The sequence below is a fragment of the Mesoplodon bidens genome, assembly GCF_964165515.1.
Source record: "Mesoplodon bidens genome assembly, chromosome: 18".
In the NCBI taxonomy this organism is placed as follows: Eukaryota; Metazoa; Chordata; class Mammalia; order Artiodactyla; family Ziphiidae; genus Mesoplodon; species Mesoplodon bidens.
In genome coordinates, this window is record NC_138175.1 from 28,641,307 (window position 1) to 28,659,215 (window position 17,909).

Consider the following 17,909-nt stretch of genomic DNA (forward strand, 5'->3'; position numbering starts at 1 on the left):
AGGGAGATTGTCCCCAGGGCAGAGGGAGGCACCCAGCAGGATGGGATTTTAATTCATTTTAGTGGGATTCTGAAAAACAAACTATCCTAGCAGAAGAGTCCTTTAAAACTCCATTTATTTAAGAAAACATGGACTCTAAAGAGGCTATATTCAAGAGGGGGAGACATAAAATAAATGAGTAAGTAATATACATGAGGCAGCAATTAGTGTTAAGGAGACAAATAAAGGAGGAGGGGGCGGGAAATCAGGGACCACTGCAATTTCAGGGAAGGCCTCACTAGGAGGTGACATGGAGGTGAGAGAGGGGCCTGTCATGAGAATATTCAGGGTAAAGAACATCCCAGGCAGAAAAGACAGCAAGTGCAAAGGTCCTGAGGCAGGGCGGTGCCTGGTTTAATCCTAGGACAATGAAGAGGCTGATTTGGCTAAAACAGAATGAAAGTAGGGAATGAGGAAGGGGTGAGGTCAGGGAGTCAGGGGGAGCTGAGGACACATCAGGTGGGGTCCTGTAGGTTACTGTAAGGACCCTAGCATTTACACTACATGCGATGGGGAGCCCCAACGAGTGGGTTTCCAGCCATGTCTCGAATATCTCTAAGTGATAGGAAACTCACTACCTCAGTGGGGAAGCAGTCCTAATTGGGGGTGTCAGTAGGACTGTGTGCTATGGACTTGTCCCTGGAGGGGCAATGAAGGTGGTGGCCAGAAGTCCCAGGCCACACAACCCCAGGGCTGGGGGAGGGTTGCTGCTCCTTGATGGAGAGCCCCCTCCCTTGCCTGCCTCACCTTCTTGTCCAGCTTCCTGCCCACCAGGCTCAGCGTGATGACCCGATTGTCTGAAAGCTCCTGGGCAGCAATCTGTAAGGCCAGAGGAACATCGGGGGTCGGGGTCTGTCCTGAGACTCCCTCTGGCCTCCGTTCAGGCAGGGTGGACACAGGTTGCCCCAGGAGTCAATTCTCCAGGGCTAGGAGGGGAGTGGTGGGGAAGAGTAGTGCCAGGTGACCTGGGACAAGTCTGTCGTCTTCCTCAAACCTCAGTTTCCATCTTCTGGAAGATGGGGGTAATAACTCTTCTGGATATGAGGAATCAGAAAGTGACCCCAGTGTGGCTCAAGAGATGGGCCATGAGATGGTGGGGGGGAGATGAAGCAGGGACCAAACATGGAGGGTGGTCTTGAGCCCTAGGAAGAGGCTCTGGGCCAGCGAGCAGCCTGACAGACCCTCTCATGTCCCCACTGCAGATCCAGGGAGCACACACAACCACCTCAAAACACCAAGGTGTCAGAAATTCTAACAACTTCACTGTGCAGCCAGGGAAACTGAGGCCCAGGGCAGGCAAGGGGCCACCCGAGCTCCCTCTGCTGTCTCGTCAGCTCACAACACTCATCTGTCCTCCATGCCCTCCCCATCAGCCATGGCCCTCTGCCCCAGGCCAGCCAGTGATGCACCACCTGGGTGACCTCGAGGCTGCCATCTGCCCTCTCTGGGCCTCTCCCTCTCACCTCCCCAGAGTGGCAGGGAAGGCCCTCTGGCTAACAGCAACCCAAGTGGGCTGGGCCCTCCCTCGGCCAGGACTTCCTCTGCTCCCACACCTCTGGAATGGCCTCACCTAACGAGCTATTTGACCCTGAGAACCACAGACAGAGGCCAGGCTAGAGGCCCCTTCTCCCCTTCCTCCCCTCCAGCTAAGACTTGCTCAACAACCCCATAGCGTAGGCCCTATTACTGCCCCCATTTCACAAGAGGACAGAACCCAGGTCTGGAGGCGAACTGCTGGAAATGCCGGAGGATGGCATACCCGCTGGGTGGGGTCCTTCTGGGCTGGCTTCCATGTGGAGGGCAGCTGGCTTGTGGAGGCATTTAGATGGGGAGGTTTTAAACCCCAAGAGGTCGGGGAGGCTGGGAGGGGACATTCCAGGTGGCAGGAACAGTGGATGAGGGCCTGGGGTAAGTGCAGGGTATGCTAAGAATTCAGTTTGCCTTGAACCCAGGCCATGGACATGAACGGGGTAAAAAACAGCTGAGACTGCTGGCTCCCTCCCAGCCTGGAATGCATGGCTCCACAGGTAGTGGGGAGCCAGGAAGGCTCCAGGGCAGGGGAGTAAGGCCTGTGAACACACACAGGTACAGCCCTCCTCCCTCCAGAACCCCTGGCGTCACACAGGCTCTGAAGAGGGACAATCCAGGAGCGAACCTCACTAGCTGAACCGCCCAAGGGCACTTCCTCTCTGGGTTTCAGTTCCCTCATCTGTAAAACCAGGCTTCCCTGCTTCCGGGAGTCTAATGACCGAAGAGCTCAGCCGCTCAAAGGGCCTGCGCATCGTAAGAATCACTGCGCATCAGAGGAATCATTGCGCATTGCAGCCACAGGCAGAGTTCCGATGGGCAAGGCCCTGAAACGCCTGAAAGACGCCCAAGGGGCCAGTGCCGGGAGTGGATGCAGGGAGGGTTCTGGAGGCCTTCAGGGAGGAGGAGCAGTGCCCCTGCCTGGGGAGCCACCGTGGGGACCCCTGGCAGTGCCCCCCACTCCCCAGTTTGGCAGCCCCAACACATCATATGTGGAGCCAGGAGCCCGTTGCTAAGAGACCTGTTGCTAAGTTGTAAGTTGGGCCTTTTTACTCCAAACAAAGCTGGTGATTATCTGCCAGTGAAGTGGCTCATTGATGGGGGAGGGCAGTGGGCAGTGTGTGGGGGGCCTGCAGAGAGCGGGGAGCGGGGCTGGTACCGTAATCAAGCCCTTCCCCGCAGGCTTGTCATTCATTAGCAGCAGAGGCTGAGTGATCTTCTTGCTGGAGACAATCTGGAGGGAGAGAAGAGAGGCGCTCATTCTGAGGGCTGGGGAGGAGACCCAGGGAGGAAAAAATCCTCAACAGGCACTGCTCACAGCACGATGCTCCATGCCAGGCGCTGGCTAAACCTCCCCCTGTGTGATCCCCGCCTTGGGAGGCAGACAGCAACCACTGCTAACCCCACCAGGCAGCTGAGGAGACTGAGGCCCAGAGAGGTTAAGACACTTGCCCGAGGTCCCACAGCTGGGACAGAATCCCAGCAGTCGGATTCTGCTGACCTGGATGTCCCTAGGAAAAGGCTCTTGTAAGGCTCACTTTCTGGAGACTGCTGAAGGGAGGTTAGCCGGGTAACTGCCTCCCCCAGAGTCATCCAGAGACCCCCACCCTCCCTCAGGGTGTGATCCCTGATGGAAAGGATCAAACCCTGACTCATCCTATGTATTTTCATTGCTTTGAATAGTGAATACATTCACACAGAGTTCAAGGATCCATACAATATAGAAAGGACAAGTGGAACACATTGTAAAGTCTCCCTCCCACCCGTCTCTGTACACCCCATTCCCACACCCTCCATGTGCCACCACAGTTCTGCTTCTTGGGGAAAAGGCCAGTGTTTGTGCCAATGTGAGCATGTTCCTAGTCTCCCTGTGCTAGTTTTTCTCCCTAGGTCCTCTCTCTGCCCTTCTCCACCTTCTCTATGCCACTGAGGACTGCATCACCTGGCTCCCCTGTCTTACAGCTTGTTGGGGTTCAGCCAACGGGGGTGCCAGCAGGAGCTAGGAGAGCAGGAGGGGAGAAGGGCTGGGCTGAGCCTTGGCGGAAGCTTTGCTGCTCATCATCCGCCTCAGCTCCAGTCCAGAGGCCTCCCCGTGGTGGCCACAGCTCTCCCCAGGACCTGGCAACACCACTTCCTGCCCCGCCCCTCCCTCCAGGCTACAGGTGGCCGGGCTTCTGGCAGGTGTCAGCCCTGTAAAGGTTTCCTCAGCCCTTGTCAGTTCCTGCCCCTGCCCACTGGTCCTAAAGCTCTCTCCTCCATTACCCTTTGAGGGTGTAGACACATGGCGGGGACCCTGAGAGACACACCCCACTTCTTACACAACTGCTGGGCCCTTGCTTTTTTCATTGAATATCATCTCCTGGAAGGCCCAGGGCATTTCAGTCTCTACTAGAACCTCTCGAAGCATTTTCCATTTTATTCACCCACCATCCCTATAGACTGGGCAGAGAGGTCATCACTATCCCCAAGTAAAATATGGGGAAAGTGAGGCTCAGAAGGGTGTGGGGCTTGCCCTAGGGCACACAGCCATTAACAATGATCGGAACTTGTGTCAGGAGCTCTTAGCCCTGCAACCTCCGTAAGCTCACCAAGGAGTGAGCTGGAGGGGGAAATGTGGCCCACAGGGGGACAGGAAGAGGCCCAAGGTCAAACAGTGAGCCAGCCATCAAGTGGGACTATCATGGGTGTCTTGGTTGCTGGTCAGATGCTCCCATCCCAGGAAGTCCAGACCACACTTGCTTACTTCTACCACTGAGAAGCTCTGGCCACAGGGCGCCCCACTCCTGTGTGGCACTGTGCTCAGTGTCTTCTGAGGGGAACACTTCAGCCTGGCCCCAACCCCACCTGCCTACTCCCCCCTTTCTGTGCCTGCTGGCCCCCAAGGCTGTCGGCATTTGTGATGCCGCCTCGGGAGCCAGGCGGGAAAACGGGACCAGGGAAAGCAGGCAGCAGCAGACTCTCCAGGGGGCTGCCCCATCCTCAGGAGCTAGGTGACTTATGGCGGCACTGCACTGACCCCGCCCTCCTGGAGGAGCCCGGCTCACCGTGCCCAGGCTGCAGGAGAACTGGCCCAGGAAATCATGCTCCTCGAGCTGCGTGCTGGACTTGTCCTGGTCGAACAGGGCAAACTTGAGCTTCTGCACCTCCTCAAAGTGGTAGTCAAGGACGAACTTCTTGGAGAAAGCGGGGTTGAGGTTGTTGACTGCAGTTTCTGTCCTGTCATACTGGCAGGGGGCAGGGAAACAGGTGTCAGAGTCAAGTAGCTGGTTCAACCCTTCTTGGGCTACAGGGAATCATGGTGCTTACTTGCTGAACACCCAATTCTGTGCCAGGCACTTATGGCCAGTTACCCGGGTGGCTGAAACAATCATTACTCCCAGCTCACAGATAAGGACACTGAAGCACAGAGACGTTAAGTGACTCACCCAAGGTCGAACAGCTAGAGGGCAGGGCCAAGATTTGAACCCAGTCCTGACTCTACCATTCAACTTTTTTTTTTTTTTTTTTGCGGTACGCGGGCCTCTCACTGTTGTGGCCTCTCCCGTTGCAGAGGCGCAGGTCAGCGGCCATGGCTCATGGGCCCAGCCACTCCACGGCATGTGGGATCTTCCCGGACCAGGGCACAAACCCCTGTCCCCTGCATCGGCAGGCGGACTCTCACCACTGTGCCACCAGGGTAGCCCACCATTCACACTTTTAACACACTGGTCCTGACTCCATACCCAGGTTCCAAGGTAAGAGGTGGGACCCTGTCCCTGCCTAGGTTAAGTGACAGAGGGAGTCCCTTTTCCCATCTGGACCTCAGTTTCCCCTTCTGTAAAATGAAAGGATTTGACACCTGTGGCTTTCATCCTTTTTATTTGGGGAGAACCCTTTTTTCAAACCACATTTTACATGGAAGCTGAGAGAAAAAACAGAGAGAGGGGGGGTACTTAGCGGGGAGTGAGGTCAGGGGCTCCCCATCTCCCTGGAGGCAGGTGTCTGTACCTTCCTCGAACCCTGGAATGTCAAAACCAGGAAGCTAGCGGCCCCCACCCCCCACCTAGTGTGGAGACCGAGGCCTGGGGAAGGGCAGGGCCTTGCACTGTGGGACCCTGGTGGGGCTGGGACTGGAACCCCGCCTCCCAGCCTCTCTGTACTGAAGCCCCAAACCGCGGAGTCTGGGTGACAGTCTATTTTGGGGCCTGGGCTGTGTTGATTTTTCCTCCCACCCATCCCATTTCCAAGGGCCAGAAAGCAGCAGGGACGGAAGAGGTCTTGGCCCTGAGCTATTTTTAGCCAGGGTGTCTGGCCTGGGTGGGAGCAAGATTGTCAGGGAGGGTGGGGGGCATGCCATGAGTGGGGGTGGGTGCAGTGGGGGAGGACATCACTCCCCAAGGGGCGGGGCGGGGGCGGGGGGAGTTCCGGAGACCTGTCAGAGGGGACTCTGGCCATGCTGGCCTCAGGCCTGGGGCTTCCCCCAGCAATCCTCGGCTGACCTCATGCCCCACCTCCCACTTCTGGCTGTACCACCAACGTGCTCGGTGAGACACGTAAGTCCCTCCCCATTCTGGGCCCCAGTTCTCCTCTGTAAAATGGGTCAACAATCCCAGCCCATTTCCTTGGCATCATAAGAAGGAGCCAACATCTGTGGAAACTCTTTGTAAACCACAGTATGTTCTGTGGGACGCCCACCGAAGCCTCATTAAATAACTATGAAAAATAGAAACATATTTTGGAAAATTTATGTGCATGTAAAACTATCTGGAAGCCTGGATACCAAACCATTAACAGTTGGTTCTCCCTGACAGGCGGGTTCCCAACCATTTTGATTTTCTTCTCTAGGTCTACCTGGATTTTCTAAATTTACTGCAATGAATATAGACCCCTTTCGGAATAGGAAACAAAGCCATTTTTAAACACTGAAAGTCTTAACAGTTTGGATTTCTCAATATCCTTCCTTAAGTTGCATCTTTCCCCAGCCCTCAGGCCAAAGTCTTCCAGCTCAGAAGTCCTTGGCTGTGGCACCATCAACATCCCCAGCTCTGGGACTCTCCATGGTAGGCAGGGAAAGAAAATCCTCATTTCACAGATGAGGAGACAGGCTCAGAGAGGGATAGCCACCTGCCCAAGGCCACACAGCAGGGAGTGACAGAGCTGGGTCTTGGTCCAGCTCTGGGACCAAAGCCTGAGTTCCCTATTTCTCTGTTTGCTCCTCACTGACTGTGCTCATTTAGGAATAAGAGGGGAAAGTTATTTAAAAAATGAAAGCAAGCATTTTGCAAAACTCTTAAGGTTTTAACTATATATTATAGTAACTTAAAATATTATAGAACACTAAATATAAAATTATATAAATATAAATCTATGAATTATAATAAACACAAATATAATTATTTTAAGTACTGTTATAAACATTTAAAATAAAATTTGATTTTCAGAATAACAATTTTCTAAGTAACCCCCGGCCCACACTGCAAGTACTTCCAAGGGCCTGACCCCAGGTCCCTGGGATCCAATGAGAGCCCCTCCCCAGCGACCGAGCCACCCTCCACCCATTGCAGCTGCGCACAGAGGGGCCTCACCTCGCTCCACCTGCCATCATTCTCTGTGAAGAGGACACAGAAGGGGTCGGACTTAGAGGTGACGTCCCGGTCCAGCAGGTTCTGGCCGCTCACTGACAGCTCCACCTTGCACACGCAGTACTGGGAGCCCATGGGGGCCACCCCCGGTGCTGGGGCACCTCCACCCGGCATGTAGGCCATGGGGGTCGGCAACGGCAGCAGCAGCTCCTCGCAGTCTGAGGGGACAGCATTGGGGGTCAGAGAGGGGACAGACATCTGCTACGCCACTCCACCCTGGGGAGGCGTCACCACCTGACCCTCAAGATGTGGGTAAAGATGGAACAAAAGGAGTGTGTGTGGGGCGGGGTGGCAGTGTGGAGGATGACATGGGCAAAAGCTTGAAGAATGCAGGAAATGCGTGAAAAAGGAGTCTCCGGTAGGTGTGTTTAGTTTGTCTTTGAAGTCATTCTCTGCTTTGGTCCGTCTTTACCTGTGAGATACACACAGGTCCAAGCTGCCCCTGTCAGATCAGCAACAAATCACAGTGGACATAGGCATCCCGTTCATTTTGCCAGGAAAACCTGGGCTTCTCCTGACCAATTGGCATATCGGCATCTTGCGGCTACAACGGAGTTTGTAATTGCTCACGTTTCCCTCACTGCTTTGGCCACTAGGAAGCTACCTTCTGGTCACTTATCCAAAACTTGACTTTGTTCATTATCTGTCTTGTTCATCCTGTATCACCAGCCTAAGCACAGTGACCGGTCCATAGGAGGCACTCAGTTTACATTTGTTGGATAAAAAAAAAGGTAAGTGTATAAATCAACGAATGGACAAACGCTCCATATCGCTCACATCTTGCCTGAGTTGGTCCTTATCCTCAGCTCTCTGTGCCTCAGTTTCCTCATGTGCTAACGACACATCATGACACAGTCCTACAAGGTGTGATCAGATCTTATTTCCACTGGCACATCTGAAGTTCACCCAGGCCCGCCTTCCAGCATCAGCCACCCGGCAAGATGTCCATTTTGGACATCCCTATTCCCCGTTCCCCTCGCGGGGTCACGAATTTGCTCATCCCTCCCTGACTTGGCATGGCCACCCTGCGGCACACACGCAGCTCTCCAGCCCCTCCGATGGAAACTAGTTTTTACACGACAAGAATAAATACTGCAGGCAAACTGCAGTGCTGTGCTGATGCCCTGGGCTCGTGTGACTATAATGAGGTTCTGTTCTAGGGACAGACGGTGGGAGGGCGGAGGCTGAGCACTGGCTTTGTCACTGTCCAGATCCTCTCTCTGTCAGGTATGCCCAGGGCGCTGTGTCTGGAGCGGAAGAGGGGACCGCGCTCACGCAGACCTCCTGCAGACCAGGGCTTTGTGTGCCCAGCAAGGGGCTGGCGCTCAGGAAGCGGGCTGGGGTCAGAGGGAGAGGGACCGGGCCCAGCACTGCCACTGTGGCTCGGTCCTTCCCGCTTGGAGGACAGCCACCTCCTCGCCAGCCTCCCTGCTGCCTCTCCTTAGTCTAACCACCCCTTGTGTCCCCACAGGGGCTGGAGTGAGCTTTTTTTTTTTTTTTTTTTTTTTTTTTTTTGCGGTACATGGACCTCTCACTGTTGTGGCCTCTCCCGTTGCGGAGCGCAGGCTCCGGACACGCAGGCTCAGCGGCCATGGCTCACGGGCCCAGCCGCTCCGCGGCATGTGGGATCCTCCTGGACCCGGGCACAAACCCACGTCCCCTGCATCGGCAGGCGGACTCTCAACCACTGCGCCACCAGGGAAGCCCCTGGAGTGAGCTTTTAAAAACACAAATTGGACCATGTCACCTCTCTGCTTAAAACCCTGCAAGACTTCCATCACTCTCCGAATAAAGCCCCGGCTCCCTCTGGGAGCCTGCAGCCCGCAGGACCTGGCTGCCCTCCGCAGCTCTCAGCCAGCCTGGAACATGAGGTCCTAGAGGGCTGGAGCTGGGTAGTCTTCTTACCGCAGGATCCCAGCTCTGGCACAGTTCTTGGGACTTGGTAGACACTCAGTAAACACTCTAGAGTGAATGAACGAGCCTCAGTGTCCCCCTCTGGAGGGTGAGGCGATTTTAGGACTTGCCCCGCCAGAGTGAATAAGGATCAGAGACATCATGTGGGTGACGTGCTCAGCTTGTAGTCAGTGCTGGTCAGCATGGTCAGGTGGGGTCATGCTCTCAGAAGGAATGGCCTCCTCTCACCTCCCTCCTCTGGGGCAGTGCAGGGCCAGTTACCCACTTGTCAGTCAGGGGATAAGATATTAGTCAAGGAGTTGGAACCTGGCCTTTGTGGGTAAGTGTTTGGGGGCTGGACTCATCCACACAGAGGCTGAGAGAACACCTGTTTATGCTTACAACTACCTGGGGTGGGGTGGGGCACAAGAGTCACCCCCATTTTGCAGATAAGGAAACTGAGGCTCAGAGCAGAAGTCACCTGTACAATGTCACACAGTCAGGAAACAGAGGCAGGCTGTGAACCAATTTTCCAGACTCCCAGGCCAACATATGGCCCCAGGGCCAGGGGACTGCTGGGCATGGTGGGGACCTAGAACCAGGTGGGGGCATCTGGGGAGTCAGCCAGGCCAAAGGGAGCCTGAGGCTAAGAAGACCCCGGCGCCCCCGAGGTCACCAGTTCCTCTGGGGTTACCCTGGCCGCACCCCTGTCTCTCCCATCATCACTAATGGGGTGGATTCCAGCTCACCCACCCCTCTCCACCTCACAAGCCCCCTTCATGACATGCTAGATGCCATTTGGGCCACCATCCCCCATACTGCCAAGTCAGAGACCTCTGTTTTCATCCCGTACCTGAGGGGTATCAGGTACACACACCCAGGTTCACACATTTCTTTGTGCACGTCACACCGATACGCACGCACACACGTGCCCGCAGGCTAACAGATGCAAAGGCAAGCGCTTGTATGGACACTCTGGGGCCACTTCTCCCCCACCCTCCCCCTGGTCTGAGCTACCATCATCCCTTGCCTAGGTTACTGCACTGTCCTCCTACCCCTCACTGGCTCCAGCCTGGCTGAGGGTGTGGCCAGGAGGGCCAGGTCCAGGGGACAGTCGGGCTGGGCCAGGCTCCTCAGAGCCCACTGTGGCCCCACCTGGATCAGCTTGCAGGCCCCAGAGAGAGTGAGTGATGAGTGGGCGGGGAAGGGGCACTCCTCCCCCAGCTAGGGGCAGGTCCCCCATCCCCAACTCACCCTCTGCTTGGAAGCTTCTGGATCCCCGAAACGGGGAGCACATGATGTCTGGAGTTGGGGCAGGGGGGGTCAGAGTGGGCCCCTCTGTGCTGGCCGGCAGCGGGCAGGCAGGCCAGACCCTGAGGCCTGACGCAATGGAAAAAGAAACCACGGCTTAGGCTGGGCCGGGCCCCCTCCCCTCCTACTCCAGCAGGAGGGCAGGCAGGCAAGGTGTCATTAAGGGAGGGTTGGGCCTGCCATGCGCATCTGGGCAAGATGGAAACGCTCCCTGGGGCATCACCGCAGCACAGGTAATTTGAGGTTTCAGGCTTGGAGAGGGGGCCTGGGGAGCTGGGGCCTGCTCGTGGATGGTCCTGACTCCTGGCCCAGATGGACACAGGCCTTCTGGGGTGACCAGAGCCCCGGGGAAGGAATTGGAAGGCGGGGATACAAAACTAGCAGTCCCTTTTACAGATGGGTTAACTGAGGCAAAGAGTGGGCAGGGCTTGGGAATTCCCATTCATTCATTCAGCAAACATTCCTTGAGCACTCTCTCTGGCTTCAACAATGAACAAGACAGGCTTAAGCTCCCACAGGGTCCGCTGGCCTGGGCTCCTAAGACATCTTACCCTTTAGGCAGAAGAACAGAGTTTGGAGACTCTGGTGCTGAGTCACAGGTCTAGAACATTCCAGTTTTAGCCAGAAACCTAGGAACCCATCCTCCTCGACCTCTCTCTTTCCTTCATCCCCCTTACCCTACTACTGCTGTCCGTTCCACCGCCAAGATGCATCCAGCATCGTCCCCATCTCCCCGCTTCCACTTCCCTGGCCCATGTCAGGTCTCCCTGAGGAACCCCAGCCCCCAGACTCTCTCTTTTCCACACCCTGCCAGAGCCAGAGGGAGTCTTTAAACATGCAAATCAGATGCTACCACAGCTCTTCCTGAAAATCTCCCAGTGGCTGCCCTTCCTTGTCACACAATCCAAATCCTCCCCAGGCCAACAGGGCCTGACCTGACCCAACCTTATGCCACACTCTCCCTCGCTCCCTGTGCCCCAGCTGCACTGGCCTCCTTCTGCTCTGCAAATACGCTAACCTCTCTCCTGCCTCAGGGCCTTTGCACTTGCTCTTTCCCCTGCCAGAAATGCTTTTCTTCACATGGCAGGTCTTTTTTTTTTTTTTTTTAATTGATTTATTTGGCTGCGTCGGGTCTTAGTTACAGCATGCAGGATCTTTCGTCGCGGCACACGGTCTTCTTTCAAGTTGCGGCACGCGGGCTTAGTTTCCCCACGTCATGTGGGATCTTAGCTCCCCGACCAGGGATCGAACCCGTGTCCCCTGCACTGGAAGGCGGATTCTTAACCACTGAACCACCAGGGAAGTCCCATCACATGACAGGTCTTAGTTGTCAGCTTCATGTCACCTCCTCAGAAGCCTTCCTTGGTCACCCAAGCTAATGCAATCTCAGCCCCACACTGGTTCCTTCACAGATCAATGCAATCTACAACCATTTTTACTAATTTGTCTATTTGCCTTGTGCACTGTCTGGAATGTAAGTTCCACAAGGGAGGGATCACTGTTTCCCCAACACCTAGAGCAGCACCTACACTGTGGCAAATGAATGAGGAAGGGAGCCCCTCAGGCAGGCTCTTTAACCTGCAGCCCCAGAGGAATCACAACCACCTCCCCGCTACACACAGCACTTGAGAGATCATAAAGCCCCTTCTCAGTCCCGGGACCATCATAACTGCTCCAAGAGGCCAGCACTAGAGGGGTTCATGTCCCATTTCACAGAGGTGGAAACCAAGGCCCAAGAAGGGGGCAGTGGTGCTTCTAAGCCAGGGAAGAATGGTGCTGAGGCTAAGAGCTAGGGCTGCCCTACTCCAACTTCCCCGCCCATCACTGGCCCCAGCAGCTCAGGACCCAGGAGCCCGGCTGTGCACCCCACCCACTGTGGGGAAGAGACACCGAGGTGGCCTCCAGGGGCCCCAGTTCAGAGACGGGCAGTGATGGGAGACACCAATAGAGGCAGGTACAGGGAGACAGCCGGTAGGGGGCGGGGGAGGCAGCGGCTGAGGTGGAGACCTGGAGACCCAGATGGGGAAGAGGGAGATGGGAGGGGCAGTGCCGAGGTGCCCCCCACTGCAGGGGCAAGTGCAACAGCGGGATGGCCTGTCAGAACTGGGGGGCATCCTGTGCCCTCTGAAAAAGCATGCTCAACCTGATATCTGAAAAATGAAATTCTGTTTTCAGTGCGAACTGCAGCAAGTAATGCTCTACAGTCTTGTTGGCAGCAGTTACGAGGACAGGGGTGCGGTCCTCTGGTCAGTACTGTGCTGAGGGTAAGAGCACTGACTCTGGATTCAGACTGCTGGGCTTGAATCCCTGGTTCTGTCATTTACCTGCTGTGTGATCTCAGGCAAGTTACTTAGCCTCTCTGGTCTTTGTTCCCCTTCTGTAAAAACAGGAACAACAAAAGTGCTTTCATCAGGTATTGATGTCGAGGATTAAATGAGGTAAAGCATTTAGAATGACACTATGCAGCTTGTGCTATTATCAGCGATTCTTGATGGCTGGGGGCAGGGGGAGAGGTGTGTGAAGTTTATGGTGTATGTAAAGAGGACCAGGAGTGAAAACTCGTTGAGGATATGGTTCTAGGCTCCCTTTCTCAGCTGGAAGACACAGCTCAGAGATGCCAAGGGAGACCAAAGTGGTAGATAGGGGGCCAGGGAGGGAGTAACAGATTCAGACCCCACACCCACACACCCTTCAAGGTGCTACTCTCCTGGGCTGAGGGCTCCTGGGTCTTCATCATGCAGCAAATCCTGCTCAGTGGGGTCTAATCAGTGACAACAGAGGATCCTGGGGTGGCCGCAGGCTCTCTCCGCTCCAAGGGTGGTTCCCGGATGGGCCTCCTCAGCATCTCCTGGGAGCTTGTTAGAAAGGCAGGTTCCTGGGCCCCAAACAGACCTGCTCAGAGTCCCCAGAATGGCATTTGTGCTTTAACAAGCCCTCCTTGTAACACACAAATCCCAGAGGGGTGGGTAGGTGGGGCAGATTCTGATGCAGCAGGTCTGGGGAAGGACCTTAGAGTCTGCACTTCTCACAAGCTTCCTGGCGCTGCTGAGGCGGCCCATCTGAGACCATACTTTGAACACCAAGCTCCTAGGCGGGAGGCTGCTACACGGCCCACCGGTGGCTGACCATACCGCAGGGATGGCTCTGGTTTAGCCCGCTCTTGGCCTAATTAGGCAGATGTCATACTTGGTCCCCATACAAGCCCTGCCAACTTCACACGCTGAGTTCCCACCAGGTCTCGGCAGACGTCTGAGTTTGCAGCCTCTGGTCTAGATGGTGACACTCTGGTAACTGGAACCCTCGGCTAACCAGATGCCTGGTCCCCACTAGCCCTGATGGCTGCATTTACTGAACTTACAGGGTCAGAACATGCCTTGAACACATCCAGATCTAAGTTGCCTCCTTCACCCCATCTCCCAGATGAGAAAGATCCAGGAAGTCAAATGGCAACTGTACTAGGGTTCTCCAGAGAAAACAGAACCAATAGGATATCTACATATATAGAGAGAGATTTCTTTTAAGGAACTGACGCATGAGCTTGTTGGAGAAGACAAGTCTGAAATCTGCGGGGCAAAACTGAAGGCTGGAAATTCAGGTTAGAGTTGATATTGCCGTCTTCAGTCCGAAATCCACAGGGCAAGACGAGCAGGTTGGAAACTAGGCAAGGTTTCTACGTTGCAGTCTTGGGGCTGAATTCCTTCTTCTGGGAGAAACCTTAAGTCTTTGCTTTTAAGGCCTTTGATTGACTGGATGTGGCCCACCCACGTAATGGAGGATAATCTGCTTTAATACAAGTCCACTGATTTAAATGTTAATCGCATCTAAAAAATACCTACACAGCAACACCAGACTAGTGTTTAACTGAACAACTGGTCACGATAGCCTAGCCAAGGTGATACATAAGATTAACCATTGTAGCAACCTTCAGGTCCTAGAAGACCTGCCGTGGGGCAGGAAAATAGGGTGCTGAAGCTAGAGTTCTCTGCCAGCCCTTCCTAACTGTGGGAGCTAGGAGAGCCCACTCCCACCCTGTCAGCTGGCAGGGAAGAGAGGGGGTGGTATGGCTGCGGTGATGGAGACAGGATATAAAATGAGAGTAATAATAACGCCTGCCCCAGGCCCTGTGCCCAGTGTGTTATGGACTTTAACTTCTATAGCTTCACAACATCCTTGAGGTGTTATCACCACTCCCATTCTCCAGAAGAGCAAACTGAGGCTTGGAAGGACGTGCATTCCAGAGCCTCTGCTAATATGACTCAGGACAAGTCATTTGGTCTTTCTGAGTCTCAGTTTAGTTTTCTTATCCATCAAATGTAAATTACACTATCTATCTACCTTACGTTTGGTACTGTATATATGTCCATGCCTCTCTTTCGCTTTGTCACAGCTTACCCTTCCGCATAGCACAGGGAGATCAGCTCGGTGCTTTGTGACCGCCTGGAGGGGTGGGATAGGGAGGGTGGGAGGGAGGGAGACGCAAGAGGGAAGGGATGTGGGAACAGATGTATATGTATGACTGATTCACTTTGTTATAAAGCAGAAACTAATTTAAAAAAATGTAAATTACAAAATGCCTGACACACTGCAGGTACTCGCTCAAATGAGAAAATCCTCTCCGGGACTCCCTACTGTTCTCAGGACAATGTCCAAACACCCTGACAGCCGCCGCCCCCTGCTCCCCACCCCCCCCACCCCCGCCCACCGCACTGCCTCAACACATTTCTGGCTCTAGCTATGCTGTTTACTACACAGAGTTCCAACAGTACTTTTTCATGCCTCTGTAATTTTGCACATGCTGCTCCATCTGCCTGGAATGCCCTTCCCTCTTCTTCACTTAGCTCTGTCATTCTTCAAACTCAGCTCAGCAAAACCAAACGAAATCAATGCCACTATGCCTTCCTGCCCCCACCCCCAGGATAAAATTTAAAAAGCTGGCAATACCAAGTGTTGACAAGGATGTGGAGCAACTGGAACTCTCACACGTCACCAACGGGAGTGTAGATTGGTACAACCGCTTTGGAGAAATGTTTGGCAGCGACTACAAAGCTAAATAAATGCATCCCTTATGATGACCCAGCAACGCCCAGCAGAAACACACCATATGTTCACCAAAAGACACACCGGAGAACTTTCAGAGCAGCACTATTTGTGATACCCAGGCCGGGAGTCCCCTAAATGCCTATCATCTGGAAAAGGGATAAATAAATGGTGAACGTGCACACAGTGGACTACACTGCCACGAGCGTGAAGGAAGCACAAGGACAGCAACAATATGAACAGGTCTTATGAACATATTGAAGGCAGGAAGCCGGACGCAAAGGAGCATGTCATCCTGTATAATCTCATTACATGAAGTTAAACCCATTACATAAATCTCATTACATGAAGTTAAGCAAAACAAGTCTATGCTGCTGGAGGGGCATTGCAAGATAGTGGGGGAGGGTGTGAGTAACCGGACGGGGCTACCAGGGGGCTTCAGTGAGGGTCACCTTTGTTTCTCAGTCTAGGGGGTGCTAACATGGATGTTTTTGGTTTGTGAACAGCCATTGAGCAGGAAGTCTGCTCTATTTTGTATATTATACTTCAAGAAAACGTTTTTTAAAAAAACACAACTTGGGGACTGCTCTACAAAGTGCCCCCTGAGCCCCTGGCCCTGGAGAGGGAAGCACTTACATTGTTACCATATTGCAACCACTGGCTTAGGAAATGTCACCCTCACTTGAGCTTAAAGATGGGACCAGATCTTATTTTCATCTCTGTTGTTTCCAGCGCAGAGGGGCATAGAACGGGAGCTCGACAAACGTTTGCTGAAAGTTGAAGGAAGAGTGAAGGGGAAGGGAAGAGAATCTGTGGCATCTTGGAATTGCAGAAGCCTACAGATTCACAGATTCACAGAATCCCAGGGTTTGGGAATTCTAGGATTTCGGAAATCAGGAGTTCTCTGAATCTCTGATCTGAAAGGCTTTACAGTTTATCTGGTGCCACCTTCTAGCCGCAGCCCTACCACCCCAATGTCCCACAGCGCTGGTTCTCTGAAGTGGGGGGGTCCATCCCCAAGCTGCTAATACTCCCTGGGGCCCTCGCTGCACACCCACTGCTGCACTGGCTCCTGCCAGGCGGTGCACAGCCCCTCAGAGAGCAGACTAGTGCTCCCGTCAAGGTGGGGGGCGGGCAGCATCTTGACACAAATCACTTCCCTACCTTAGCTAAAGCTGCTGAGCTCTGAAGACGCTGCACTCCCAACAGGCAGCCAGGCCAACATGGGGATAAATATAGATACAGACGGCATGGGGAGGAGGCTGCTGCAGGGGTCAGCCCTGACGCCCCCCACCCCCAGCTCCCCTGAGGCTCCCAGCTGTGGCCAGACCACACCCAGAGGGAGGCTATTCTCTGTAACCACCACCAAATCACTAAGCTCTGGACTCTGGGGAAGGGGGCCTCCTCCGGATCCCCAGGACCCTGGTTCAGCTGAGCCTTGTTCTGAAGGACTTGATCCCGGGTTATCTCCAGCCTGTTGCCCCAGGGGCTGGTCCAGCAGGCTGAGAGGCAGCCTCCACACTACCGTCTAAGGAGTCCAGGCACTGGGTTCTGCCCGCTTCTGCTCCCCCTTCCCTCTAGGTCTCAGCTCCTTCATCTGCAAAGTGCGGCAGGCGACGCCCTGCCCTCCTGCTTCCCAGCAAGTGCTACAGGGGACGGGCGTGGATGGACTCTGGGATGCAGGAAGTACTTCGGGGACCTCGGGGTGAATCTGGCCAGGCTCAGAGAGGGGGGACCAAGCTAATGGAGGGAGGAGGGCATGGTGACAATGACCACCAGCCAAAGTCATTCCAAAGTAGCTTCATTTGAAAGGGACTGTGGGGCAGCCTCAGGGACTGGGACCCAGCCCTGGGGCCCTACCCCCTGGCATCCACACCCACCCAGGGGCCTACCATGGGGAGACTAGGAGACAGGGGCTCCCAACTCGCTATGTGAACTCCCCACAAGTCCCTTCCTCTCTCCGCCTCAGTTTCCCTGCCTGTCAGGGTTCAGGCCCCTTCTGGCTTTGGGGAGTCTACATATGCCCCTCAGTCTTTGCTGGGCTGCTCTGGGATTCTAGCCCCAAGCTCCTGCCCAGGAGCTCCAGGCTGATTGGGCCTGAAAGGTCATCTGGGCCTGCTCAGTACCCGAATCCCCTCGTGGGCGCCTACAGTGGCTGGGCACCCTCTACTCACATCCCTCTGCAGACTGAGCTCCCCACCTTCTGTTAATGGCTTTCACCCCGCCACCCTGAAGAGGCGCCCACCCGCCCCTTCTCATCCAGACGCGGGGAGGGGCCTCTCTGAGCCTCTGCATCCCAGGCAAGAAGCCCACAGCCCAGCCCCAGGCCCTCCTCAGTAAGTCCTCCTGGCCCAGGACAGTGCCAGCTGCTCCCAGGAAACCTTCACTGAGAAGATGGAAATAACAGCATTGACCGCGTGCTTCCTGTGTGCCTGGCCCTGTCCAGAGGTTCCCACCATTCTGTGCAGGCCATCCTGCAAC

General features: G+C 54.7%; 1 protein-coding gene across 2 annotated transcripts in view; it reads right to left on the minus strand.

The window, feature by feature from the left end:
* Positions 1-17,909, minus strand: part of CPNE2 (copine 2) — a 54,540-nt gene that overhangs the window by 23,502 nt on the left and 13,129 nt on the right. For both annotated transcript variants that reach the window (XM_081216457.1, XM_081216456.1), the window contains exons 2-5: positions 7,131-7,345; positions 4,611-4,790; positions 2,726-2,800; positions 787-858 (exon numbers count right to left, since the gene is read on the minus strand). In XM_081216457.1, coding sequence (XP_081072583.1) covers positions 787-858; positions 2,726-2,800; positions 4,611-4,790; positions 7,131-7,310 — 507 coding nt within the window. In that variant the 5' untranslated portion in view covers positions 7,311-7,345. The remainder of the gene's footprint in view (positions 1-786; positions 859-2,725; positions 2,801-4,610; positions 4,791-7,130; positions 7,346-17,909) is intronic.